The sequence below is a fragment of the Schistocerca gregaria genome, chromosome 8 (genome assembly GCF_023897955.1).
Source record: "Schistocerca gregaria isolate iqSchGreg1 chromosome 8, iqSchGreg1.2, whole genome shotgun sequence".
Taxonomy (NCBI): domain Eukaryota; kingdom Metazoa; phylum Arthropoda; class Insecta; order Orthoptera; family Acrididae; genus Schistocerca; species Schistocerca gregaria.
This window is the reverse complement of record NC_064927.1, coordinates 195,006,183-195,026,146: the sequence shown is the minus strand read 5'-3', so window position 1 is coordinate 195,026,146 and position 19,964 is coordinate 195,006,183. Positions and strand designations below refer to the sequence as shown.

Genomic DNA, 19,964 nt, shown 5'->3' with positions numbered 1-19,964 from the left:
AAATTGTTTACTATGATCAGAGTGTTCAAAGATTTAAAGCTTAACATTCTGGCTAACACTGCTTGGACGAATCACTTGCATCAGCTTTTGCTTTCCTCACAGCAGCAATCTAAATTCATGCCTATGGATGAAAAATTCACTGCACTTTGGGAGACAGTATCAGAACAGTATCGCATGGCAGGTGCACAACACAATGAAAGTATTTAAACACACACACACACACACACACACACACACACACACACAACCTCAACAAGGCCCAAATTGAAAGAATAAGGATTCAAAATATAATGTATGAGGTGTTAAACAAGACAGTTATAGATTAAAATGAAAAACAACAATGCCATTTCAGTGTCTTTATTTTACATTTGATACGCAGCAGTTCCTTTCCACTTGCTTTCAGACCAAATGATTGTGCATTTTTGTTATTTTTATATGCACCACAATGAAAACAAAGTAACATAGAATAATTATACAAAACATATCTACATTTCCTATAGCAGTCGCAAAATTAACAATAATACAAACAACATTGATGCCACAAAAACTACAACTTTCACTAAAACAGGGCTTGCCTATAAATTACAAAAGCTTACAATTTACAAGACATCTCACAAATCAGGCAACTGTTATGAATACTTACAAATATGCACAAATACTTAATTCGTAGACAAGTAAAACCTACTCTGGAGGAACAGATGTAGGGACAGTAGTAATGTGGTTTCAAACCCACAACTTAAAACCAACAATATGTTATATATACTTATAAATTACACCAAATGTTGTGATATGGAATATACTTAAATACAGCCCACATTATATTGTTCAATATCAACATCAGGGACTATACACAAAAGAAGATAATCACAATGGGCACACTTTTCTTTTGGACCTGTCAAGTCACAAGTACAGTGTATTATAAAACTTAAATCGTGATCTGATGTTAGTAATAACACAAACCAGCTGACATTTCCCAAATCAAACATAAAAAATACTGGATAAATTACATGAAATTCAGTTCTTTTGTAGTAAAAAGGATCACTTGTAATCATTTTTTATCTTCTTTTACACACAAACACCATAAATCTGGACAGATGTGAAGCTTAACAGGTTTAACATCAGGAATAGAGCAACAAAAACAGTAAGTCACCCTATTCATGCATGGTATTCCACTTTTTTAAATTGTGCACAATGACAGAAGGTGTTATCATGTTCATGTCTCATTGTTCCTAAAGCACTATGTGCAAAAACACACACACACACACACACACACACACACACACACACACACACACACACAGGTATACTTACCTTTCACTGGCTGCAGAATAAGTCACTGATTGACAATATTCCTATGTACGCCTAATATGTTACACTCAGCATTACAATCTACATTAACTAAATTATCAATTTAAGCACAATATCAATGAAACAGCATTTAGTGAATGAGGTGACAGTCACACTTTAATATTCTCAAAATGTTTGTTATACAATACAACAATAAACAAGGATTAACTAATTTTGAAGACAAATTTTCCACTTTACAGCTGTTCCACAGTACGATATGAAGTGCACAGTCCTAGAGTTCGGTCTCATCAATTCCTCCTCTGCATGTCATGCCACTGCTTTCCACACTACACAGAAGTGCAATTATCCTTTCCGTAACAGAGCCTTCTGGGAATATAAGCTGATATATTAATATGTGCATGATGTGACAATGAATTTCTTCTACACATTCAAGCCAGTTCACTATTACTGCATCGACTTCATTTGTCACCAATCAGGTTTCCACAATTCTCAGCAAAGTGACTTTATCGTTAACATTCAGCATGCCTCCATAGAAATATCTTTACTTCTAGTACTGTAAGTGAACTTATTATTTTCAACTGCCTTTCACTTTAAGATCTCAGTTATACTGCAAAACAATTCTAAACAGTTGCTCATTACATGGCACAACTAGGGTTCAAGTTAACTGTGGCAACCGGGACATGTACAAAATATTTATTATTGACAATATGCAGTCAACATAAAGGGAAATGCCTAGCAACATACATAATTCCCCACTGCTATGCACAGATTTCCTTTCTACCAATTTCGTCTTCTTATGAAGTCTGTTCATTGCATTTTTACTCAGCAATTTATATAATTATTAGGCACAGCATTTAAGACTACAAGGAAAACGTGGTTCTGAAAGAATTTGAGCTGCTGCATCATTCATGGCAGCAACAGTTGTTTAAGACAAATCTGAAATCACAAAATAAATAAGAATATACTATGTTCTAATTTTATGATACTACATTACAAACAAACATGAAATGACGTAGTTGAAAATAATTACTGCACATTTATAAAACATACAGAGTTAAATTTTAAGAAAGTACTTAATACTGAAAAACATGAATAATGTGATTGGAAAGTTTTGTACTATTTTGCACCTCTGTAGCTCTCTTGCAAACAAGGATGTTTTATTTCCCTTCATTATAATAACTTGCAGATCCTTAATATACGGAGTGTTTCAAAATGACTATATGGGTTTTAATGCTTTATAACATTTACCAAATTCAGCTTATGATTATAAATAATACATCAAATGAAACAACAACTCAAACAGATTTGTCTGTGTACCCATGCTCAGAGTGAAGAGTATGGAACGACCAAGAATGACTGAAGAACGTGTTGAACAAATGAGGGTCTTTCACGTGTAGCCCCAAGAAATTACTTCGGAAGTTCCAGTGACATGTGTGAAGACTTTTAAAAACACGCTTAAAACATCTGTATCATTTGCAATTATTACAAGAGCTAAATCTGACAGACTATGGTTTACTTGCCATGTAATAGTACGGTAGCAACAAGACTCCCCTAAAATGAATGTTTTATCTGCGATATCCTGGTGGAAAGTTAATGGGTCACCGTTTTTTCAGTGAAGCAGCTGTAACGAGTGTTTATATCTTGAGCGTTAGAACTATGGCTGTTTCCTCAATTGGAAGAAGCTGTACCGCATAACTTTATTAGCAGCAAGATGGTGCACTGCCTTCCTGGCATAACTCTTTAAGCGACTGGGTAAATGACGACGTACCGGACCACCGAATTAGCCGCAAGGGGCCACATGACAGCTTGTTTTGCATGACCTCCACGTTTACACATGATCTCATCCCATGCAATTTTTAGCTTTGATGTACATGAAAGACAATGTGTATGTGCCTCCACTACCAGTGGATCTACCCGACTTTAGAAACAGCGTTGTTGCAACAGTTACTCCAGACACAATGTTCAAGGTGTGGGAAGAACTCTTAATGACTGTGGGACAAATCGTGTTCACATTTAACACTTGTAAAAAACATAATTGTTAATCGCTGTTCATATAAGCTAAATAAATAAATACTTGTAAAAAAAGTGTTCGAGCTGCTCTTTCATTTGATGTATTATTTTATAACTGTAAGTTGAACATAATAAATGCTACAAATCTTTAAAACCTGTATATTCATTTTGAAACACACCATAAAGCATCTAACTGGAAAATATTCCCAACAAGTCTCATCTGTGTTTATATGCATGCAAACTATACAGGTTATACAGATTTTACAACTTTTTGATCTCACCAACCTGCATTTTTTTGGTACAAAACTCGCATGGTCAGTTCTATTTGTTAGTAAAAATCAAACTCACATTATATATACAAGGCAATATTTATCCATCACGCACATTCTGAAGCTTCTCTTCAATGAACGTAAGCGAAGAAAAGTGCATAAAAAACCGCTATGAATCAAAGTCAGTGCCTGACACTATGCATTATCACAATTTAAAGCAAATGTTTACAAACAGGTGACTAGCAGAAAATTTTGGTATTCAGAATGAATTCTGATTTCTTAATAATGTAGTAAAGAGAAGAAATATTATAGAAAATAATAGAAAAACAGCCAGTTAAAAATATCAAATTACGAGATTTGTCACGCACAAACAGCACAGCGCACTTCTGCATTTGGTCCGAATTCTTTCTGGCAACAAATGTGATGTTAAGATCTGGCAATTTTCTATCAATTTGGAGGATACAGTGAGCCAATTCTCCTGGTGTATATATGAGGGCAAAGGCACATGCTACATCTCCCACCCCCACCCCCTTAATTGATCGTGGCTAGTGAAATACTGAGGCACTCAAACAAAAGTGGGAGCATTCTCTCCATTGCCAAACTGATATTATACACTATTTCCTACTTCTGAATTACAAAATAACAGCTGCAACCTAAATACTAACACCCAATAGCAATTTTAGCACAGAAAAAAGTTATTGGCTCCAGCAGTCAACCCTGTGTGAAAATATGGACCATAATCCTGACAGTCGGCCATTCTGACCATCTGAAAGTACAGCTTTTAAATTTATTTGTACATTATTGATACGGAAACATCAGCCTAATGTGTGTTTAAATTCTGTCCAATAACACATTATTCTATATGGAAAATAGTAAGTAATAAGAGTATGAAATATGTCAACCTCATGCACATAAATGTTCAATATTATTTCAGTAATATTCTTGTACTGAAATTCTACAGCTATGTATATACTTCAAAATCAAAGTGAAAAAACCTAAGCAACTGAAGAATTATTAATGACGTTAATTATTTTAGATCTACAGTTTAGTCATGTCCAAACATTTGGAAAAACAGTGCATTTGCCAAATGCATTTATCCTGCACTTGTGAACTGCAAGTGTTATCTGGCAACAGTTTCAGTTTAGAAACCATGGATATTCACACAATGAACAAATCATTATGCGAATGTCGAAACAGTAATTAACAAACTTTTCTCACTTCGCTGTATAGTACTTCGCACTCAGGCATAATGTAGCTGCAGTGTGGCAGAGTGAATGTAATAACTGGTAAGTGCAAAAATTTGAAAGCTGTAAGTTTCAGAAAGTTATAATTATGGCCTACATTTTTGCAGGATCGACTGCTGGGTCTGATATCTCACAAGAGAGTTTTTTTTTTTTTTTTTTTTTTTCCTCCTTAAAATGTGAGATCAAGTTTGCTATGTTTCCTTGTTAGTTGACCAACATCCACATTATACACAATCTAATGACATCCATATGTTATGAAATACTGCCTTAAATCTTCAAACCCAGCAAGATGCCGACTTCCAATCGACTGTCAATATATATATTATCTTTTCCACAGTACTGTCATGTGGTAAAATCTTTTCTATGCAACTTTTCAGCTGTAGATATTCTAATCCTATCACTGACACTAGAAAATCTTCAAGGAAATGGTGACCACTAGTTTATCTAACATTTAATTATGTCCATTTCATATAACAGCAAGTGTTACAACACTTGTTTTAATAACACTCAGATCATCTGGAAAATCTCTCCAAACACAACTACTCCTGAACTCTGGAAATGGAAACTGATTCTCCAATATGTGCTAGGCCACAGGCGTCTGCTTTGTTTTCACATTAATGTGTTACTGCTCTGAAAATCATGTCAGCATATTTCAAAATTTCCCATTTTAGTAGCTGACGAGTATACTGTCTCAAATCAAACACAGATATTTTTCTGTGTTATTAAACACTTTGCACATCAGACATCTTTCAATTAAAAGTAACTGGTCCAAAGAACATCAACAAAAATTTCAGTTACTATTTCCATTCTGTGGAGATAGAGACTTTCAATCATGAGATATTAAACATTAGATCATCTTTGAAATTTTGTATAGTACAAGACTAACATTGGAATTTAAGAAATCACAAATATCTTCACTTACAACTTGGTACAGCAGCAGCCTCAAAACGTTTCTGGATCTGATCGTAAGTAAATTTCACAAAGGCATCATACTGCTCTGATAGCTTTATGTTTAAAACACGATCGTACTCCTCACGAATTTGGCTCTCTCGCTCCTTCAGCATGCGTTCACAAATCAAACCAACCTGGAAAGTGTTGAAATATATAACGAGTATCACTGACATTGACAAAATTTGTACATTTCATTATAATTTTAATACAGTAATGCTAATTTTACACTAGTAATCTATTCTTAGTGTTATTAATACTCAAATTTTAACCAGCAATTGACAGACTGTCCCTAGAAGACTTGTGAATAAATTCCCAAAACAAAAAATAAGCCACGTATAAAGCCTTTTATTGCTTATGAAACTGCTAGTGCAAGTAATTTCAATGACTCTGCTTGCTCTTAAAGCATATGTGGACACAAATTTTGGGTTTAGATCAGTAAGATGATTCTGTCTAACCCTGGGCCTGGTTAGTATTAAACAGTGATCTGGAAATTCAGAATACCAGAATTATGAAGCAACAGCAACCATTTTATCTTACATTTACCTTATTTTGATTACTACTTCTATAACAGTGGCAGTCCTTCCAATACCACAAGGGTCTTGGTCTCCAAATGAACAACAGCAATTTATAAAAGTGTAGGATTAACAATGAGATGGTACTGTATTAAATATTTCAACAGCCCACTACAGTTAACTTTCTTCCTGTTTACCACTGTCAACTCAACAAAACGAATGCCATGCACATGCAGAATCAGGAATTATGTACATGTTACTATCGGATTGGTGCACAATGATGAAAACTGATGAATTGGGCACTAATTGAAGTTCCGAGTTTTCAAAACACAAAGTGCTAATCTTAGCTAAGCATGTTAACAAAAGAGTTGGTCAGTCCACTTTGGCACTCCACTATTCATATTGACAAATGTTCCTAAAATTTTAGCAAGCAGCACTGATTGCAGGCATTACGTTTATCATCCATGACTGTATTTTCATAGCTGTGTTTTCTGAGTGTACAGTTTAACTGTATCTGGCATGAATGAAATACCAAAACAAGGCAGAACTGCACAAAATGTCAAAGCAAACTTTTGATGACAATGCTAGTCCAACCAACTTTGGAACTAGGATTGAAAAAAAGGACCAATAGGATGATGATTACAGATAACTGAACTGGTATCACTGAGTCCATAAGATGGGAAACACGATTCTTAGACGACAAAGACCTCTACCACCGACAAAGTTACTGTATGCATCAATGAGTCACATAAGGACTAATAGCATTAAGAGGAGGTTAGCAGCAAACAAAGGATTACCTACAATTATTTGCTATTTATGCAATACACTTTGTATTAAATACATTTGCAATAGCTGCTGCAAAGAGAAATTTTCATTCTGGGACTAACACATTCCTCTGCAATACTACATTATGCAGCTAAAACATGAAGTCACTACATTTCCTCAGAGTTTGTGACTTTGCTTTACATTGATTCATTACCTTTAGCTTCAAAACTTCTCATTTCTACATTACTGCATACAATATTGTTATTTACTACTAAAGATCCCTAAACACTAACATAGCCTAAATTTTACAAACTTATTGGATCAATGAGAGAAATTCAGAATTGCCTGTGTCAATGAACTTAAGGTACAGCTGTTGCAATTAACTCAAAATCTTTAACATCACACACAATTTATTCAGCACAGTCAACATGCGATCAAACTGACCATGCTTTCAGCATTTCATATTCACATGTTTATCCCCAATATGTGAAGTTCTCTGTATTCATAATGTGCAATATGAAATAACAACTACAGAGAAGACTATCTTCTGACAGAGGGCTCTAAGTACAAAAGAACTACCACGCCATGTATTTTACTTTTAAGTTCCTCTTATTATTAAAGATAATCACAGTATGTATTTAAAAAGCTTACATTGCTTTCACAATTTTCTGTAAACTTTTTACACACATTTTCCATTATATTTTATGCACAGTCAGCTTCAAAAATCAGAGTAATTTCAAAGTTATTTTTTCACTTGAAAACACTATGAGAAACTAGACCATTAAAAATGAGAAGGGCATGATTTATTGCTGGAACAAAAAATCTGACATTCATTACTGGAAGTGACAGTGTGTAGAGGTGCAACAGATATAGAAGATGCTTCTCACTATTGCATCCTTTCACATAGCAACATAACTTTTGGTACCATTTATGTAGTGGCTTTTCCTAGTTTTTTCCTCCCTTTTCTGGTGTCTTCATCCCAAAAATACATAGGGTTGTACAGTTACCATTTTGAATCGATTTGGTATGGTTAATTTAAGGGGGTGGCCTAATTACCTTCCTATCATTTCGTGTGCCATGAATGTAAACATTATGCTACACTATCGGTCAATCTGTTTGCAAATCTATATTTGGCGTTCACTTTTGTTGGCTTTGCCAACTCTCAACAGAATTATAACTTCAATATAATCCAGACCTCCAGCTACACTGCAAATAAGTGTCACCGCAGCCAAAATTGCAAAGGGATTCCAATATTACATTCTAGCCCATAATTTAAAAATATAATACAGACTTCTTTATAGCAACAAATGTTACCACTAGAGGTTTTGTTATGAGAAATGCCTAATGATTTTGGCACATTAAATCTCAAAGTTCACACACTTCACTTGAAGGTAGTTGAAAAATTAAAAATCTCTTCATGTTCTTTTTGCATATGTGCAGTTGTGTTAAGATAACAGCAGAAACTGGCTAAATCAGAATCACGCTTAGCAACAACAACAAAGAATTCTGTAGGAAGAATGCAAATTGCTGACAATGCAATAGATTTCAAACTGGTAGTAATATTAATATTGTAGGCAAGGCTAATCCCGAATAGCTCAACTGGTGAATCAAGGACAGACTAGTTTATGAAAACAAATAATTGACAGAACATTAACATAGTGATGCGAGTTACAGCCAAGACGTGAAACTGGAATTATTAGCACTTTAGGCAACACATCCCCAATTTATTGCTATAGACGTTCATAAAATGAACAGTAATTGCCATTTAATTCAAACGTTTCCCCTCACATATTTTCTTTTTATAGACACAAGATGCTTCATTACTCAAGACTACCTTTTTTTTCCATCTTCATGAGAGCAACATTACACGATCTGTTCTATCCTCATAAAACATATGTATGCTGTATTCTGGTCTATTAATTTGCACTGTATTACCTTGATAAATCCTGCACCATTGTGAGATGATCCTTGGATGAATAAAGAAAGTTTTTTAGCTTAGTGTTTGCCTGACTAGACACCTACATATAGTTAGTGTATGTTAAAGTGTTAAGTGGGTAATCGTTATTTCTAATGTGGTATTTTAAAGCTGTTTCAAAACCACAGCTGTACAAACTTTCATAACTGAATCTAAGGTCTATTCATGTCGTAACAAAAAACAACATCCTTTAATTTTTTTATTACACTGACTTTTCGCTGTAGCCAATTACCTCAACTCCACACACACTGCACAATGGAAAGACAGAGCGCTCAAAGACTGGTACGTGAAGAAGAGAAGATGGAAAGGGGAGGAAATATAGTAATATGGAAATGTGTTTCTCATATACAATGGTATATTTTGTGGCTTCTTGTGTCACTTACATTGAGCATCACTAGACTAAAGTGCCAAAGCTTGAACAATAATTCTGTAATTATTCTATTCCAAGTTCTCCTTAAATAACAACACTTTATTAATGAAAAATTGTGGAAAGAATCGATATGCAAAGTAGGAAATATTTTTTAATTTGTTTCATAAGTATTTAAATTGGAACTTTCAATCCCGTTATATCCTTTGGAGTAACCAAACTCAATATTCAATGATACCAAATGTTACCTCACTGAATTCACCTGGCATCAGACTCCACTATTTCAGTAATGAATTGTATGTTGTGACTTCAACTATTGCAATTTACAGATACTGGTTTATGATATACAGAAGGTTCATTCAAGCAGCTGTCACTGGGCTCATACACATGCACAGAGCTGACATCACATTTGAGTAGTATCATCTCCAAATTCTGATTATTCTGAGTGTGGCTGTTAGCTATTTGAGCAGCAAGTCCCAAGTAGCCAAAAGCTTACTGGAAAATTTTTCTGTTGCTCTCAAACTGCAATATTTGCACGTGTGAGTATCTGTCTCAGTTTTCGTGAAGGTAATCTCTCTGTGCCCCATGTTTATTGTCCTGGTGTTTTGTTTCCGAAGCTGTTGCAGTAGTCGTGTTTACACTTCATAACTCACTGTTTAATTGTAATGTATTGACACAAACTTTATAACAATGGAAAATACAGGATAGAATGCAACAATATCATGAAAAGGATAATTGCTAGTAACTACACAGGAGATCCCGAGTCACAGAAAGGCACAACAAAAAGACTGTCAGAAAGAGAGCTTTCTGCCAACATTCATCATAATATATATGCTGGCATGTTGATAGACACACAAACACACACACAAAATTCAAGCTTTCGCAACCAACGGTTGCCTCATCGGGAAAGAGGGAAGGAGAGGGAAAGACGAAAGGATGTGGGTTTTAAGGGCGAGGGTAAGGAGTCATTCCAAACCCGGGAGCGGAAAGACTTACCTTAGGGGAGAAAAAAAGGACAGGTATGCACACGCGGGGCACGCGCACACATCCACCCGCACATACACAAGCAGACATTATGTTTATACATACTGACTTCACCTACCTAGTCTCATCTGCTGCCCCTTCTTCCCACTTATCCACCAACACCCCTCATTGCAATCTTTTTTTTTTCCTTTGATCACATTATATCTTCACATCAATTTCAGTTGGTTTTCACTTTTCACTATCATTCAACTCCCTCAGATTTCATCTTATTTCTCCCTACTCCATCTGTTTCATTCTTTCCATGATTTTTCCCACATGTTTGGATGTATTTTGCAAATTTTTCTGTGTATTCCTACATTACTTACATTACTTTTGTGTCTTTTGATCCTCCACCATGGATCCTTGTTCCTTCCCTCTGCTTCAATACAGAAAAGTTTCCTTATCCTAAGCCACAACCATTCCCACATACTGTTCCTGCATTGTTGCTTGGCCATGGAATTTCCCCAAACGGTCTTACTATCAGATTACCCATCTCCAATTGTCGCCCTTCCTCAAAGAATGATCACCTTTTCAGGTCCCTCCAGTCATTAACCCTCACCAACAGTCCTACAAAACCATATCAATCAGGCCTACATCTGCTTGCAATACTGCCTCTTTATCTGAAAAATTCTCTGCTACGCAACCTCAAATTCCCATATCACACACTGAACCTTGCCCTTCGAAATTAGAACAACAATGCCACCTCAAAAACTCTCAATCCTGTTCATTCCTACTCCCACCTCTGACTACTACTACTACTACTACTACTACTACTACTACTACCACCACCCACGACCTCCACAACAATCTCCAAACCTTGCCCGCCTCCTCCCCCCCCCCCCCCCACTCTCTCACCCAAACAAACCCTGCCTCGCACACTATTACATTCACGTCACCCTGAAAAACTCCCTCCCACTACCATTCAGAATCCGGAATGTACACAGCCCTGAAACAAACTGTTCCTCCAGAAGCCTTAGCCCTGCAGAACTATCTGCCCTTTCCAAAGGCCTCAACTTCTGCCCCACTCCCATGTTCAATCATGCAGGATTTGTTAAAGACTTTCTCCTGGTCCCTATAGTGTAAACATTCTTTTGCCACCAACCGTACCACTCAGACTCAACCAAAGCTCAATGTTGAACCCTGCCCCTCACTCACTTCAATCTTTCATCCAACCGTGATCCACCCCCATTGCCCCAAATCACCCCATGCTCAACCTCAAACATTGCCTTACCATCGATCCCCAAATCCTCAGCATACAAACTAACCTTACATTTGCAGAAAGAACCACAATCCATCACCTAAAAACTGATCCCAACCTTACAATCCTACCTTCACCATTGTTTTGAACTACAAGGACTACCTGGTGGAAAGACTACATCAGCTGTCAGATTCATCCACCTACAAACCCTGCCACAATGACAATCCCAGAAATGCAGCAGGATCTCCAATCTCCCCTCAAATCCTTAGACCCATCCCAGGACCACTTTTCTCTCTCTCTCTCTCTCTCTCTCTCTCTCTCTCTCTCTCTCTCTCTCTCTCTCTCTCTCTCGTTGCTATATAATACCAACCATTTCTACTACCAACTCTCCACAGTTCCTGTTCCTTTACCACACGGTGCCCTGATTGTGATTATTGATGTCACCTCCCTTCATACTAACATCCTAATGCCCATGGGCTTACAATTATTGAACCTACCTTTCCCAATGCCCAATGAGTTCCAAACCTATAACCTCCTTCCTAATCACCATGACCAACTCATCCACAATTACTTCTCCTTTGAAGGGATTACCAACAAACAAATTCAGAGTACAGCATAGGACACACACATGGCACTGTCCAATGTAACCCCACTCATGGGTTATCTAGAGGAATCCTTCCTAAACATCCAGAATCCCAAATCCCTCACCTCGTTTGGATTCACAGATGACATCTTCATGATCAAATCTGAGGGTGATGACATCCTATACATCCATTCCTCCAGAATCTCAACACCTTCTCCCCATTCACTTCAACTGGTCCTGCTCAATCCACCTCAAAGATGGCTACATCAGCACCTCCCTACAAATCAAACCTACCAACCACCAGCAGTATCTCCATTTCAACAGCTGCCACCCATTGCATACCTAGAAATGCCTTCCATACAGCCTACTTGTGGCCACTGCATCTGTAGTGACAAGCAATCCTCTAGAAATACAGAGGAGGCCTTTGCAGATTGTAATTATCCTCCCAACCTTGTACAAAAACTTATCTCCCATGCCTTCACTCTCTCCAGCCACCTAACACCTCCCAAAGTCCCACTATCCATACACAGAGGAGCATTCCCCTTGTGAGTCAGTACCACCCAGGACTGGAGCAGCAATCTCATTCTCAACCAGGGGTTTTGACTACCTCTTGCCAGGCCCTGAAACAATGTCCTATCACTATCCTTCCCATGCTTGAACCCCCCCCCCCCCAAAAAAAAGTGATTCCGCCACCCACCAACCCTACACTATATCCTTGTCCATCTCTTCATAACTCCTGCTTCTCATCCCTTGCCTCATGGCTCATATCCCTGTAATAGACAGAGGCAAGATCTGTCCCATACATCCTCTCTCCACTACCTATTCCAGCCCAGTCACGAGCATCACCCATCCCATCAAAGGCAGGGCTACCAGTGAAACAAGTCATGTGATCTAGGAGCTGTCTGTCCACATGAATGGCCACAGACAAACTGTTGCCAGAAACAGCTGGCCCACCCCTTTGCTGAGCATGCCACCCCACACAATGTTCTTCATTTCAATGACTGTTTCACAGCCTGTGCCATTTGGACCCTTCTCACCAAAACGAGCTCTTCTGAACCACACTGGTGGGAACTCTGCTTGCAATACATCCTACATTCCCACAACCCTCCTAGCCTCAACTTTTGTTAGTCTTTGTTCTTGCACCCTAGTCCCTTCCTTGTTCCTAATCCAGCAATACAGTCTTCTATCTGAACAACGATCTCTCAGCCTTTTTACCTCTCTCCTTTTATCCGTTATCCTACCTAGCCCTCCCCTGACCTCCATCTAACCTCCCGACCGCACCTAGCTGCCGTACCCTTTCCTCCATCTTGCCCCTGTGTGCTCCTACAAGCAACACTTTACTGTACCCCACCACTCCTACCCTGTTATCCTTCCCCCTCCCTGCCCCGCCCCCCTCCTCAACCCCCACCAAGCAGCTGCATCTCCCATCATGCAGCTGATCACAGTGTGGCCTCAGCAGCCAGACACTGGGGTCATTTGCAAGTGTGAGTTGTGTTTGCGTGAGTACATCCCATCTCCAACAAAGGCCTTGTTGGCCGAAAGCTCATTTTCTGAGTGTCTTTTGAGCCTATCTGCAACTCAGCATTTCCGCTATGTGGTGAGTAGAAACTATTCTTTTCATGATATTGTTAAACTATGTATAATTTATCCTGTGTGTATGTATATCTTGATTTATTTGTGTGTGTGTGTGTGTGTTTTGATTTATTTTCATTGTATGACAATGACTAATCTCATATCCCTGGACGATTAGCTGTCAGGTAAGAACTTGAGGCTTGTAAATTACGATAGCTCGACTCACATGAAACTTTTTAATTCAGTAAGTACCATCGAAACAAAGCAAATGCTTTCATAAATAATATTTCTTGAAATAAAACAACTGTTTTATCAAATAACTACCACATCTCAACTACATTCATGTATTTCATTTGATGCCCATAAGTAATGAATTCTAACAATTGTGTAATAGATCATTCCCAGCAGAAATCCATTGTAATCTGCACTCGTATTCTTATTGGTTTCTCTTAAGCAGGCCTATCTGAAGATGCACTGGTGACTTTTCTACATTGGTACCCAGGTCTTGTGTGATTTAGGTTTATCTGTATGTATCTGAATAGTTGCACACAAGGAAAACAACAATAACAGTTGAAAAAATGTGTTCTAGCTTAGTTGGTGTTAATTTGATCTAACAGTTGCAGCAGGCTGGGCTTGGCAGCTTTGTGCACTTACCTCAACTAATAACATAACAAAAAATTTGTACATGCCTCTATGGCAACACCACACTTGTCACAGTTCTATACAGGGCCACTGTTTTCACTTGCAGCCACTTGTGCTTCAGAGTTGACAGCTGTCAACAGTGCTGCGAGCCGTCGGGGATCATCATATGTTGTCTCTACTATAGTGCTCCATGAAGTGTGAACTTCCAGTTTGTGATGGATCATGACAGGATTATTCAACAACTTTTAAGGCTACTGTGCTCCATACCAGTACTATTAGTAGGCAGTATTTTCCATGAGATTTATACATTGATAGAAATTTGCTTATTAGGTAACTCAGTAGTTAACATTCACAAAAATGAAATACCACAGCATGGAAACATTAACATCAGATTCACACATCTTGTATGATGGAGGTACAGAAGTTTTCTGCTTCAACATGTAATATATAAGCTACCGCTGTCTCATGTTTAATCTTTGTGCAGTGTTCTGAATAAGTTGTACAAATAGCAGCACAAAGCTGCTAAAATAAACACTGCTTTAAATAGAACATCCAACATTAGGCCCTGCAAAATAACACACACACACACACACACACACACACACACACACACACACACACACACACACACACAGTCCAATAAGTCAACTGAATAGAAGGGTTCCATTTTTGAACTACCTGAAGCAGGTACTTCATGCTAAGAAATACTTGCTTAAACTGCATTCCTGATCTGGATAGTATAATGTAAATGCTCAAATACAGTAACTCCATATGCCTGCTCTTAAGAAAATGCCACAGAACTACACACAGTGTCATGTGTTGTTCAAGCACATGCAGAATTCTAAGCAGAAGTGGGATGAGGAGCATTTGAGCAAAGCAAACACTGAGCATGGGGAGGAGGGGGGGGGGGGGGGGGGGAGTGGCCCTGTGTCACTGTTCCTGTATATCCGCAGTAACACCAGTTTTCTGGTGCTTGACAATACCAAGGATGGGCAAAATGGTATGAACACCTGACATACACACAATATTTGTCTATTAATAAGGAGTTGGACCACCAATGGCTTTGAAATAGTTGCAATTCTTCAGAGAATAGATTCTTAGAGTGTGTGTGTGTGTGAATAGTTTTGAACAGCATGTCCTCCCATTCTTATACCAAAACATCCACCATTTTCTTCAACAATATTAGAAATCTACATCTGCTCCTCCCTCTCTGCTCTAAAACACCCCATAATGGTTCAATGATGTTAAGGTCTGGCAATTGTGTTGACCAGGGAACATATTATCAAATATTCTGCTGCTCCACAGACCACACCTGGGCCTTTTCGGCTGTATATCTGGGGACATGTCATCTCTGAATATGGCAATGTTTGGCAGAAATATGCCAGTCACAATAAGCACTTCGTTGTAGAGATGTTAAAATATTCATTCATAGTAATCCGGCCAGGGAGGGTAACAAACAGAACAAGCAACGTACCACAGTATAGTCACCCAAATCATAACAGGATATCCCCGTACTTGACTGCAGGAAGAAGGCATGCTGGACTGTAGGCTTCCTTTGAAGTTTTCCACACAGTTTGTAGAAAACAATGTAAACAATGATTCATTGGCCGTATGACGTTCTTCCAGTCTTAACTGTTCAGATTTGATGGTTATGGCATCACTTCTTTGGCAACTTTGAGTTTGCTTCCATTATTAATGGTTTCACAATTGCAGCCCTTTGATTAATGTTAATCCTGTGAAACACTGCTGTACTGTTCTTGTGGACATAGTATTACTCAAGTGGGTGTCGAGTTCTGCAGTCACTTTTGCTGCGGCAGTTTTATGCGGTGTGGCCACAATATTTTTAATGCTCACTGGTCTCTGTCAGTTAACTTCAGCTTTCCACCCACTATTCCTCTTCAACAATGACATTTTACCATGTTTTGTATATTGTGTCATAATTGTGGAGCCTTTTGCTTGTGAAATGCTAAAGAGTAACTTTTCACTACAGATTCTCCCACTAATCGCGCACCAATGAGTCGGCTGTTTTGAATGTAATATCACATTTCACCAACTGTTTACTTAAACTGCTGCAGAACAATGCATAGGAAACACTGAAAGATAACTTCCAAGACTTTCCAAATCAACTGTTCTCTGCGAGCTGCATCACATTATTCATATATATATGCAGTGGTGCAAACCTGTGACCAGACGTACTATATAGCACAGTGTTCGTATTTTGTTCATCCCCTGTACCTCTGGCAGCTACTTGAACAAACCTATAATTACAGAGAAAAATGATGTTTATTACTCTACATTAAAATTATCGTAAGCTCAAGAGTGTGCGCATAATGCTGCAATTAAAAGTTTTGGTCACTTACCATATGCTATAAGATGTCAGACAGCAAAGCAAAATTTGAAAACAAACTGAAAAAGCTCCTCCTAGACAATGTCTATCCTGTACAATTTCTATTACTGTCATGTGTAAAAGGTGGAGGGTACAAATTACTCACACACATCTGAATAGTTAAAAAATTGTGTGTGTTCGGCAAAGAACCACATTTACAAGTTTGTGACAAATGTACAACGATTCATTCCAAATCATCACAATTTATGGTGAATGATCCATAGAACAAGAAACTAACACACCACCGCAGGAAAATAAGATTTCCCAACAAAGAGGCCTAGAGAGAATACCTGCCTTAATGATGGAATCGCGTGTTTTCTTCCACGTGATTTTTTTGCAAGCAGTTCTTAACAATAATATTGTAACTTTCAGCTATTGTTCACATTTGATATTGTGTTACTAATAATGGCAAAAAGCAAGTATGACAACAACAAAAAATACCTTTAAATAATGAAAATGTATTGTGACTGAAGAAACATTGAAGTGGATAATGCCTAAAGGTAGATTTTTCGAATATGAGATGTCAGTACTCTCACAGAGAACAATTAACTATCATATATTAACATGACTGAAGTACGAAAAGGAAAAATGAGCACAATTAGAAAAGAATTCACATCAACATACTGATTCAAGCATTAAAAGCAATATCTTAGTTACTCTCAGCTACAACAAATCTGCACCCAATTTTGTTCGCATTGCTTAATTCATATATATTGCAGTACTGCAGAGTATTTAATATTTCAATAACTCTCATTCTCTGTCTTCAGTCTTGAGACCTCTTCATGTAGGGTAATACCACAATGTTTCTTAATATGCCGAATCATTTAGCTGACTTTCCTCTACACACTTAGCTGCCAGATATATAGCAAGACCATATGTAAGAACATACCATACCCCGACCAACCACATTTTTCACTTTACGACTGATACGAACACCAACTGAAATTAAGACAGACCCACACATTGTACAAAAATTTACACGCAAAAAAAAGGGGGGCATTTTGTAGATTAAACAATTTCAATGTGGTTACGTATGTGGTAAGACCTAGTACTAGCCTCAAATGGCATGGTCTTAGTACTGCTCTAGAAAGCAAAAAATTATATTACTGTGTGTCAAAATATTAAGTAGCTAGAATGAGATTTTCACTCTGCAGCGGAATGTGCACTGAAATTTCCTGTCAGCTTAAAACTGTGCGCCAGACCGAGAGTCGAACTCTGGACCTTTGCCATTTGCGGGCAAGTGCTTTACCAACTGAGCTACCAACAGCTAGTAGCAGCTGAAATTCATAAAACCAAATCTATTTTAAGGCTGAAGATGGGGAATGTGCAAACCAAAGATGCAATGATGATTGACATAGCACTGTTTGTATGAAATTCATTCATTAAATAGGTACAAAGAGTACTTACTTGATATAGTTTTCAGGATTCCACAACATAGAGCAAATAGAGAGTGTAACATGTTCGACTGTCAGTTACATTATCAGGCAAATCAAGATTTGGCACACACTAGCAACAAAGTACACCTACCAAAGTAGAAGCATTTAGGCCTACACCAACTTTTCTGGATTAGAAAAGGCCATAAGCTCTCTCATATGACATTGTTATTTCCTGTCAAGTTTAACTTCATAAGAGATATCTGATGACTAACACTAGACTCTTAAGGACAGTGTGTGGACCAAACACCAACTTATTAATACGAGTTATCAAAATATTGGTAAAAAACATGCCTGTATTTTGATATATGTTTTATTTTGAACGTGAAAATTAAAGGCGCATTTTCTTTGCTGATCAAATGTATTTCTATGTCAGACTGACGTTCATTAAAACTTTTTGAGTGTTGTAAAGTAGACAAAAAGATACAATAGAATGGCAAACACGCTTTCTACATCTACTGGAAAACGAGGAGAAATACTTTGCAAAAAAACAGTAACTTTACCTGAATTAATACTCACAAACTAAACAAATCAGTGCCCTTCCCCTCCCAACAGTTCAGAAGATGTCTTGCAATGTTTTGTTCCAAAACTAATACCAAAAGTAACTGTTCAGTTCTTCTGTATATGTTCAGCAAGCCTAACACATTGTGGAATGTGTGAATTCTATTTCGAAAAAAACTTTGAGTAATCATGCACATACACAATAGTCATGTGACAGAAGTAATGGTACGAACAAATTCACAAACCTCTCTAAACGTAAATAAAGGTTTCTCCCGGCTGCTGGAATATGTCGTTGCAAATGATGCGGTAGACGGTGAACCTGGGGACTCCATCGCTCCATCTGATGATGATTCCTGATTTGAGCATTCATGACCCGGATAGAAGCCAAGCTGTTTTCGCCGATGAAGCCGCCGAATTTCCTCACGAATACTTGCAGCCATTTTCTCTAATATACGAGAAAATTTTCATGAGACGTCTACATCTACAATTAATAATCTCTCTAATAACCCTCAATTATTATACCAAGGCCAAGGCCGTCCTTACCCGGAGTGAGTTTTGGGCAAACCTCCCCAAAAGGTGACGGATGAAGTTCAGGCTGGTTAGATGTTGATGAATTAGGTGATACACACATTGGAGCACAACGTCTACGTTTTGATGGTCTTCCGTGGTTGTGGACTGGATCGAAATCCAGCGTTCTCTTCAAAGTTGCGCAGGCCATCTTTACTCTTGGGAACTTCTACCACTTAATGCACGTCACGCCCTTCAGCACTCCAATAACAATGATATTCCTTACGTCAACAGCAAACGTTGCAGATAAAAATATCAAAGTTAGTCAGACTTATTTTTCGAAAGTCCAGCCGTTATTCGTTGCTTCCTCCCCAGGAACACGATACTCGACCTTAAATCAATATGGCGAACATTTAAATCGCTTTTGTATACAACTCCCAAGATTCTCGCCCTACCGTTTTACAGAATAATGCACTAAGACTGCTGCGTTCTTTGAATTTTCGATATGCTGAAAATTCTTTCTTTGAAGCACGACACCAAAGACATGAGAAGTTAAAAATAATTATAATTTTTTATATTGCGAATTTGAGTACCGGCTTGATACCGAGACGTAGTATTCACGAAAAATTTAATGACAACCAGAGTGCCAGCTGTGAGACGGCCAGGTATTGCGGACACGTTGGTGTACCGTTACGTCTAACGTCTTTGGTACGTGTGA

General features: G+C 37.9%; 1 protein-coding gene across 1 annotated transcript; it reads right to left on the bottom strand.

Annotated features, from left to right (window-relative positions):
- Positions 1–341: 341 nt before the first annotated feature.
- Positions 342–19,784, bottom strand: LOC126284532 (akirin-2). Its single transcript, XM_049983530.1, has 4 exons — positions 19,283–19,784; positions 18,985–19,184; positions 5,754–5,916; positions 342–2,244 (listed from the first exon to the last, which is right to left on the bottom strand). The coding sequence occupies exons 1-4, from the start codon at positions 19,455–19,457 to the stop codon at positions 2,234–2,236; spliced, it is 549 nt and encodes a 182-aa protein (XP_049839487.1). The 5' UTR covers positions 19,458–19,784; the 3' UTR covers positions 342–2,233.
- Between the last annotated feature and the right edge of the window lie 180 nt (positions 19,785–19,964).